At 38.0% G+C, this 9,991-nt stretch overlaps 1 protein-coding gene across 2 annotated transcripts in view; it reads right to left on the bottom strand.

Moving 5' to 3' along the window:
• Positions 1-7,097: 7,097 nt before the first annotated feature.
• The window catches only part of Rbm27 (RNA binding motif protein 27), a 64,528-nt gene continuing 61,634 nt past the window's right edge, over positions 7,098-9,991 (bottom strand). For both annotated transcript variants that reach the window (XM_051163906.1, XM_051163907.1), the window contains 2 exons: positions 8,891-9,001; positions 7,098-7,614 (listed from right to left, as the gene is read on the bottom strand). In XM_051163906.1, the coding sequence (XP_051019863.1) occupies positions 7,531-7,614; positions 8,891-9,001 (195 nt within the window). In that variant the 3' untranslated portion in view covers positions 7,098-7,530. The remainder of the gene's footprint in view (positions 7,615-8,890; positions 9,002-9,991) is intronic.

Here is a 9,991-nt window from a genome sequence, read left to right as displayed (position 1 = left end):
CACTGCTATTCTCAGCACTTTCTGTCCAGAAAATTCAGTATTCCATATGAAAACAACATTAAAGCATGTCACCTTATTTATGTACAACACAATTTTCCAAATGCCAAGGTTAAAAGAAGGCATCAGAAATATTGAAAAACACAAAGAAGCAATGTAGAAATAATGTGAGATTATCATAACTCAGTTTGCCACAGGAAAAATATTAAGATAAGATTGGAAATAAAATAAGCAAGTTATGATATAGCCAAATTATTACAAAATGTATAAAATTGGCTGGCTGTACATTGCAGAGGTCACAGAAAGTGATTACTTTAAAGTGTTTCTCCATGAATTAGCATGAATAAAGACTGCTTTCTCGGGTTTCAAATATGCTATCTGAAAGTGTGATGGTGCTCCCTGGGGAAACTGGGTTCCAGTCTGAGGCATGAGACAGGAGTCAGGATGACAGTATTTGACAAGACACTAATAATAAAGATCAGTGACATCCCACAGACTTGCATCTTCCCAGTGGGTTAGATGCAGCAGAGTGCAAAGGTGAAGGCCATGAGCTCTGTAGAGAGACCTGGGTTCAAATCCTGGTCCCAGCACTACAGGCTGTGCGGCTTCAGGGAAGCCTCTTGTTCCTTTTCCAAACTGTTTTCAAAGCTAAACAAGGATTTAAGTGTACCGCATCTCCCTCAACAGTTGTGACACAGTGTTGGGGACAATAGGCCATACGGCCAATGTTCAGCCATCTTGTCAGAGCCTTTAAGTCTCTGTTTTTCTCAGAGCTTGCCTTTCACCAGAAACTAGCTGACCCTGTTGTGGGTCGGCAGTTAGACTAAAAACAGATAGAGATGGAGCAACACTGCTATGGTTTAACAGTTAAGACTAGATAAAGATGGAGCCAGATACCCTGTGTGACAGGACATTATGACCCTGCCTGGAATTCCCTGTTTTGAGAAAAGCCTGCATCTGGGTTGCTATAGCAATATGCTTCCCTGCCTTCTGACTTATAAAAGCTGCTGCCTAATAAAGTTTGAGAGCTTGATCAGTGTTTAAGACTTGCTATTCTTCTTTGTGTCTTGCATTTTGTCATATAGGTAAATTTCCTCTCGAGCTTTAGTCAAACCCCCACAGGCCGGGAAAACACAGAAAGCAGACAAGTGCTCTGTCCTGAGTCAGTCTGATTTCAAAACCTGTCATCTAAAAAGTTTATTTGTTTTTATTTAATTTTATTTTTATGTGCATTGGTGTTTTGCCTGCATGTATGTCTGTGTGAGGGTTTCTTAAACAGTCACTACCTGATAACTAAACAGAAAATTAAGTTTTAATAGGCAAAAAGAATTCAAGTGAAAAAGAAAGAGAAAATATTTAAGATGTTAAAAATGAGAAAAAGTAATTGTTCTTAATATATTGGCTTATCTATTATAATCTTATAGACTTAAAAGCATTTGTTTGAAGTAAAGTCGCATTGCACAATATCAGAATATATATAATTTTATCACAAATATAAAAACTCATTAATGGCTAAGATAAATTCTAAATTAAGTGCAAAATTAAATTGAAAGCAAAATAATTTATTATCTCAGAATTAAACATAGTTGTGTCAAACAGCTCATATGTACATGTACACACACATACATGTTATATGTAAATAGTCTTTGCAGTGGCTTCAACTATCTAAGGAGCAGTGCCAAGAACAGTGGCATTGTACCGCTCCTCAAGAGAAGGGTGCAAACACAAGGACAGCAATCCCCAGTAGTTCCTTACAAAGCACCTACTCTCTAACAAGAGGGCAGATCTGCTTTGGCGTACGGAAGGGGCCTGCTTTTAAAATCTAAGAGTATAAAATACCCTTCAGCAGCAGGAAGTTTATGCAACTCCTTCCATCTTTTAGGCTAAAGGTCAGCTTTGGACCCCAGAATTTTTTCCAAGCAAAATAAATGGCATTTAGTATTTAATATAGTATTGATGGTATCGCAGTGAGAAAGTATTTAGAGACGCAGTTCATCCTGTAAGCTAAAGAGCTAGGTTTTCAAACTACAGTTGGAGAGCCCAAGAGTCTAGACATGATTTTTTGTCTAATGTAAGAGCAAGTGTGCACTGCACAGTAAGTACTATCTTGTGAGCTTCTGATGTTCACTAAGAACAGCTTAAACTGGAGAGTATGCCTATGGGTTGCTGTGAAGGTCGCTGTTTCCAGCCTAAATTCTGCCCTTTGGAGCCCCCTGCAGGCTCTAACCGTTAATAACCGATTCCCACGGCAAGTGACCCTCTAGTGGGAGGGTAGATAGGAGTTCAGGGGCTGGTACTTAACTCTATTCAGAAACACAGGTTGATGGATGGACAGCACACTGTCTGCAAACTCATCCAGCAAGTGGGCAGCCTCATTCTTCCTCAAGAAACCAAACTAACATGGCAAAGTCCTTATCAGCCCTTGCTACTTTAATGAAAACTGAAATGCATTGGCATCTCCCAGCAGAGGTGTGGGGGAGAATGAAGAAGTCACAACTTGCTTTATTAAATTTTTGGCAAAGTTAAAACTGATTTTAAAAACAGTGGGGAAAAAATAGGATCTGACACAAACATAAAAGCAATGTTTTATACACTTATCTTAGACTGCCAAAGCACTTATATGACAGAGGTCTTAAAAATAACCATCAGATGCTATTCTGGTCTTAATGACACCTGTATCAAGTTACCTGTCTCAAAATGCTAGAATGGTCTAGTTAAGTCAATCAAGGCTGACTGCTTAACAGCCAAGAGGTCACATAGCAGATGCTCCTCTGAAACATCATCTCTTGGCCATAACTTCAATTTAGGAGGGGCGAAAGTGATTTATGACACAAATAACAGCAGTGTTAGTCTGAGCTAATGAAGGTTAGCTCTTAAAGTTAGAAAATACAAAAACGTACAGGTCTGTTCTGCAATTAATGTAGTCCAAGTGCGCCCCACTCTAAGCCAACTCTGGACACACACCCCATGCCCATGGCTACTACAACTAAATTCTGACTAGGTCATATTTGGGGCTCATAACCTAAAATTTATCTTTGGCCTTAGTATATATAATTTACATGAGATTCAGGAAAAAAAAAACAAAATAAAAACCCCAATAAAGCCAAGAATTTCTGCTAACCAGAACCCCATTTTAGCAAATACTATGTTACTCTTGGACACAATGCCTGGCTGGCCACAGGTTCGGGAAATAATCAATATACGCGGGATCACCCATGATTTAGGCAAAACAAATGCCTACATCCATCTCCGTTGCCAGTCACATTATATAGATAGCCCTCTAACTTTTTGAAAAGGATGAAAATTGCCCATTTTCCTGGATTTTCTTGATGAAGTAAAAAACATTAAAAAAAAATACCATTCTTAAGGTATAACTTCTTGGAGGGGTATGTTATAATAGTGACTTAAAAATTAACAGGGTCCAAGTAACATACTTCCTGTCCTGTCTCACCATGGAATCCTGGTGCTGCCTTTTCCCAGTCATCCCTGCAAACCTTCAGATTTAGCACCAATGTGTCTGTAAGTCATCTTTTCTGAAGGACCCTTTTTCTTTCTCCTATTCTAAATATCCTTCATATTATTGGTAAGCAAACTGAGTATCTTTAACACTAAAATGAATGTCACTGTCAGCTGGGTGTGATGGTGTATGCCTGTAATCCCAGCACTCGGGAGGCAGAGGCAGGCAGATCTCTGTTGAGTTTAAGGCCAGCTTGGTCTACAAAGCAAGTCCAGCACAGCCAGGAGTACACAGAGAAACCCTTTCTCGAAAAACGAAAACCAAACCAAACCAAAAGGCATAAACTGCTTGTGCTTTGTACCTGAAATACAAACTTAATAATGACCTTTCCAAAAACATGGTTATGAAAGGTAAATGAGGGGACTGGAGAGATGGCTTAGTGGTTAAGAGCACTGGTACTCTTCCAGAGGACCCTTAGCACCCATAAGACAACTAACAACCTCTAGCTGTTTCAGGGGCTTTGGTGCCCTCTTCTGACTTCTGTAGGCAATAAACGCAGGTGGTGCACAGACATACATACAGGCAGAACACCCATACACATAAAATGAAAAGAATCAGTCAAAACAAAACAAAAAACACCTTAAAGTTATTTACTAGCTGCACTTTGATACTTTTCTCCCAATCTCCTTCCCTCCTTTTTTCCCCTGAGCTTGAATCTCTTTGTATCTCTGCTGCGACTCAACTTGTAAATTACTGCTTCAGCACCCAGCTGTAGGGATTGCAGGCGTATGCTGCCATGTTCCTCTGTTGTCCAGACTACCCCCTGAAGGAGTAATTCTAGCCAACATTTAGAACCAGTGGGTCTGAAACCAATTTCATACCGAGCAACAGTTCCTTGCACACATACAGCATTCACACGTTTCTACTCCTCACTCAGGCGCACAAGCAAGCTCACACTCACACTTCTTTCTTTCCAGAACAAGGCAGAATTACAGCTCTTTTAGTGATTGTTATAACTTTTGGAATGGTTCATAAATTTTCCAGATTTTTTTAAATTTGTAATATTTTCATCTTTTTTTCTTTTTTTCCCAATTGTGAACCATTCCATATTGCATCTTTATTGCAAAAGTCAACATGCTTCTTAGAAATTCAGATTGTAATCGATAAAACAAACATTACATATATGAATTTAAATGTATAAACAGTTAGAAATCCAACAATATCTCCTATATACTATTACACAAGTTCACAATCTTGTAAAAACTATAATACAGGCATACTATACATCAAGAGGAAACACTATTCCTTTTCACATGATTTTTTTTTTCTTTTGAAGTAATGATCCATCACCACGGGGATCTTTTTCAGTGTAGAAGGACTGCTTTCCAATGTCTCAGCTGGTGATGACATTTTCCCAATGCTCCAAGAAGAAACTGAGAAAAATTCCACATTCTTTGGGGTTACCGTTTTAGGCATGGGCAGAAATTTAGTAAATCTGGCTGACTAGTCACACTGGGTGCTTTCACCACTGACCTGCTACAAGGAGAGCCTACACACTAGGACAGCAGAATTTGCCTCAGCTGCTAAATGTTATCTCTATAAAGATGCCAAGAAAACAAGTCATAGTGTGGGCTTCACTTTAAGATAAGTTTTAACAGCTGGGGATTGGTGAATGGGAATAAAGGGCATATACATATACACATACACACACATATTCAGCTACTTTATGCTAACCTTAAGCTTGGTAATGTGTAATTAATCTCTATTTTTAATTCACTTTTGAGTTAAACACATTGGAAAAGAATTTTAGTTATTCTTAAGGAATACAGAAAACCCAAGGTTTATACTAAGGACCCAAAGACTTAATGAAAAATGATCTATTCTTCACATTAGCACCTTTCTCTTTCATCCTCTGCCCCCAACAACTAAATACCCAAACAAATCCTCAACTCTCGCTATAGTGAGTGTATAAAGATGTCAATTTTAAGGTTTAAAAAAAAAATCATATGAAAAGGAATCTCATTCTGTTGAACTGTCAGTCTACTGAGAGTTTTCTTACGGCTTCACTAATTTACTGTAATTTTCAGTTTCCAAATACAAAAATACAACAATTCTTATTGAAATCTATACGCTGGTAGTTTTAGTACACAAAAGAAAAAAAAAAAAACCCAAACAAATTATTTACAAAATTATACAGTTTAAGAAAAAACTTTGTACAAAAAATATATAAATCCTTTGTTCCCTCTATCACGTTTAAATGGTCAGGACTCAAAATATTCACCACAATGAATCTTTCCAAATATATACTGACTGAGCCACAGACATCAAGAAAATTTCATTAGAGATGATGGAGAAGTGAGGAGCAAGATGCTTACTGTAGGTTCCCTGCTCTAATGTGATCCTTCTTCACGGGCCTGTTTTAGCCCCGGTGTCCTTAGACACGTGACAGTAACCTAGAGAGGAAGTCCCACTACAAAGGGAAAAGTACATGAACTTAAAAAGGATCCTGGTGTTTGACACGTCATTCCAGGACAACATGAAGAGGAAAAAGATGATCAGAAGGTGGGATCTAACTCCTTGTCACTATGTAAATCTAGAGTCCTGATGGTTTTGGGTTTCTAAGTGAACTGTTTCTATTTTAAGAAACAGCCTTTACCTCAGGGAACAAAACCCTGACACATTTAGTGATCACCAAGAACCTTCTGAAGCCAACAGGAAGTTTCAAACTCTCACAGCACACATATTATAAAGACACAGATGTACATCTCATGAAAAAGTGACATCCTATACACAGTGATCAGTTCATTTCCCCAGGGCTCGGTACAGTGCAGTGCTGCTCCTCTGCTTTTCCAACTAACATTCAGAACACAAGGACATAAATTTACACATATATTTTACTTAACAGATACTCTGTACAGTGTACAGTAAAAATGCACACGGTAAAGGAAACTGCCTACTAAAGAGTGCGTGTGTTCATGGACAGCAAAATCTATAAAATTATGAAAATATAAGGTCATCTGATCAATGTCAAGTTAGAATCTCATTTATTACTAGCATATGCAGACTCCTAATCCCCACCTCAGTACCTCACCATCCTGGTTACAGTTAAGGAGAAGAACTTCAGATACCTTTAACCCTTTTGTGTGACTATGACTATTCTGAAGCTCTAAAATGGGAGGGAAGCCAGTAACTCTGTCCCCTAAAATTCTGCCTTTATTTTCATCAAAACATCACTTATTTATATAGGTTATTGATAACTGATTGTTGCTTGCCCAACTGAATCACTTATTTCAAAAAGTCAGGCTTATTTATCAAAAGGGATGAGAAAGGTATCGAGGAATGCGTGACCGGGCAAAGGCAAGATGAAGGTTATTTTAAAAAGATCAACTGAAGCAATGCTCACCACATATCGAAACAAAGAAAGACGAGTGGCAGGAGCCCTAGAGTGTGTGTGAGGAGAGGAGGAGTGCACAGAACCAGCTACCGTGCTCTGCAGATCTGTGAACAGAGATGGTGCTTTTGCTAAGTTCTGCTGCACATAAACTCTGAAAAAGACTGACTATAAAGTGGGTTCTTCCATGGTAAAAAAAAATAATAATAATAATTAATTTTTCTTCCAAGACCATCCTTGAAAGGAAAAGGCATTTAAATTACAAATATCTCCTACTATCTGGCGACCCATCCATAATAGGTAAGAGTTAAGAGATTCCAGGCAATTTTGACATTTAATGAAATTTTATCAGCAGATTTATAATCCAAAATAAAATTTCTGAACACCCTGTCTTTACATTGTAATCCAGCACCAAGAGCAGACACAGATGGTGTGGAAGGTAAGGTTCTAGAGAATCCAGTCAGTGCTGCAGATCTTCACAACTGCATCAAGTCATGGCCTTTGGTGATCTGATATCACAGACAATTATGAGACATGTTTGAATAGCAACTTGCTGTCCTTAAACCTACTGTGTTGAAGAGAAAAATTAAAAAAAATATTTTTGGCTCATTGACTTCTTTAAATAATTCTAAAAAGTTGTTCTTCTAAACAATATTTCTAAAAATTACACAACTCCCATCAAATTTCATCTTCGCCATGAACGAGACTCATATTCATCTTCATCTTCATCATCATCATCATGCAAAAACAAATCTGAGGTTTCTGTTTCCTAAAGATAAGAAGATACATCCAGTTAGCTGTGCACAAATGCACAGTGAAACAGCCACATGATAAACACATTAGCATAAAAGGCCTGGTCAAATTTACAAAATTATACAAGTAGTTTATTTTCAAGATAAAACAAACAAAGAAACAAAATTACCACCAACCAACAACTGCAATCTTTTAATATGGAGAACAGTATGGTACCCTGCCAACTTACACACTGTATTGATCAATCAATTCAGATCCAACAAAGATGTCTGCTTCTTTTTATTGGGAACATTCAACATTCTTACACAACACAAGACCACCAGCTGTCACTATGGTGTGGCTACCTGTCCATCAGGACTAGAGCCTATGTTTCCTGCCTGATCGTGATTTTGTACCTTTTAACCCGTTTCTCCTCCCCATATCCCAGAACACATCTTCTTACAAATGGATATTACTACTTATCCTCTGTTTATATTGAAAATATTAATAGGTTTCCATTCCTCTATCACCAAGAAAATAAACTGCTTCATGGAAGTCAGCCATCTCAGTACAGGCACTTGGAAGGCTGAGGCACGAGTTTTGTGCATCTGACAGCAGCCTGAGCCACAGGGTGAAACCCTATCTCCAGAAGCAAAGGAACAAAACAAAGTATCAAGTGGATGTTTAGAAGGAGTTAGTCAGCATGTGTGCCTGTGTGTGAACATGCACATATATGTACGTACACTATCAGTTATAAAAAGTAATTACAATTGACTTCATTCCATTAACAAAAGTGAGGAAAATCAGCAAATTTCCCCAATTTTCCCTGGACTATCTATCATTGCTTTGTGAGGAGTAGATATGGTAACTTCCCCCATAATACCAATGTCCCACATCTTATATAAAAATCTGAAATTTGACACAAAGAAGATATATCCACAAATACCATCATTGCACCAAGACTTACTTTCTTCCTATCTTGGGAACATCTCTGCTTTTGTTATATAAACTCATCTATATAATAAAGAGTAAGTATACTCATCAAATAGAAAAAGTTGATTCTTTTAAAAGTAAGATTATAGAGTCAGAAATAATTACATCGTGAGCTAAATATTCTCTTAATAAACTGATTAGAATACAAAAACAAAAAGCAAAATTCTCTCTCGTATTTTCAGAGGCTGATTATTCCAGACTGGCTTTTACTAACTGAATGAAAGAAAAGTGAGCACCTATTTTTAAATGTACAGTACTTGATATAAAGAAACAGATATGAAGTACTGTAACTCATGTCTTATTTTAATGGTTGAATTTACCTCTTCTTTGACGTCTTCCTCCTCAGTCTCAGTAGATATAGACGGTACCTTGGGCTTGTGCCATGATATCTGTAGCCGACGGTCTTTGAATTTTGATGCTTGGTTTGTAGCCTAAAGTGTATGTTAGAAGAAAACATAAGTATAAACTGGTAACAGTGCACTAGTAAAGAGCGCAATGATCTGGGAGAACACTGTTAAGTGGGCCTGTCAGTGAAGGCATGTCTGTTTGGTCCGTATGTTTTACAGATCACACTACTGTGCACAGCAAGATGAGGGTAACAAATGCCTTCTTCATTCAATGACTGGCATATCAAACCTTAAAACATGTAGCTTCTGAGATGAATCATCTCAATCATTGCACTGCATCTCTCAGTTATAGCTTATCAAGCTCTTCCTACTTCCTCCCCATAACCTTCTTACCCAGACTGGGGCCTTGACAGAGCCTAGGTTGACTCTGAACTCTCAACCCTCATGCCTCAGCTGCCCAAGTACTAGCATTACAAATGTGTGCCACCATGTTCACTCATTTTCTCAAATCCTCACAACTCCCTAGCTCATCAGTACATTTAATAAATGTTAATTAGAGCTGGGTTTGGTGTCTCACATCTACAATCCCAGCACCCAGAAGGCTGAGACAGAAGATTATTTCAAGGTCACCCTGGCTACATTGTGAGTTCTAGGCGGGTCTGGACCACAGAATGAGACCCAGTCTTTAAAAGAAAAGAAAAAGTCACAGTCCCAACCATGGTAAAACTTCTGTTTCTTTCTTTTCTTCTTCTCGCCAGCAGCACCGTGGATTGAACCAAAGGTCTTGGATACACTGTGCAGGGTCCACCACAGAGTTACACCTCTAACTCCTCAGTCTTTTCCTCAGTACTACTTTCTAAACACTTCTCAGCAAATATTAATGAGAAGACATTTTATTTGCTTATTTCTTTATTTAGAGAAAGGAACCAACCTAGAGTCTTGTGCATGCTAGACAAACACTGTATCACTAAACTATACTTTTAGACCTTAAATGATGAACATCATAAACTTTTCTTTTAATTATTTATTTTCATTTTATGTGAATAGGTGTTTTTCCTGCATGTGTGTCTGTGT

Source organism: Acomys russatus, chromosome 20 (assembly GCF_903995435.1).
Source record: "Acomys russatus chromosome 20, mAcoRus1.1, whole genome shotgun sequence".
Lineage (NCBI taxonomy): Eukaryota > Metazoa > Chordata > Mammalia > Rodentia > Muridae > Acomys > Acomys russatus.
This window is presented reverse-complemented; position numbering and strand designations above follow the sequence as displayed.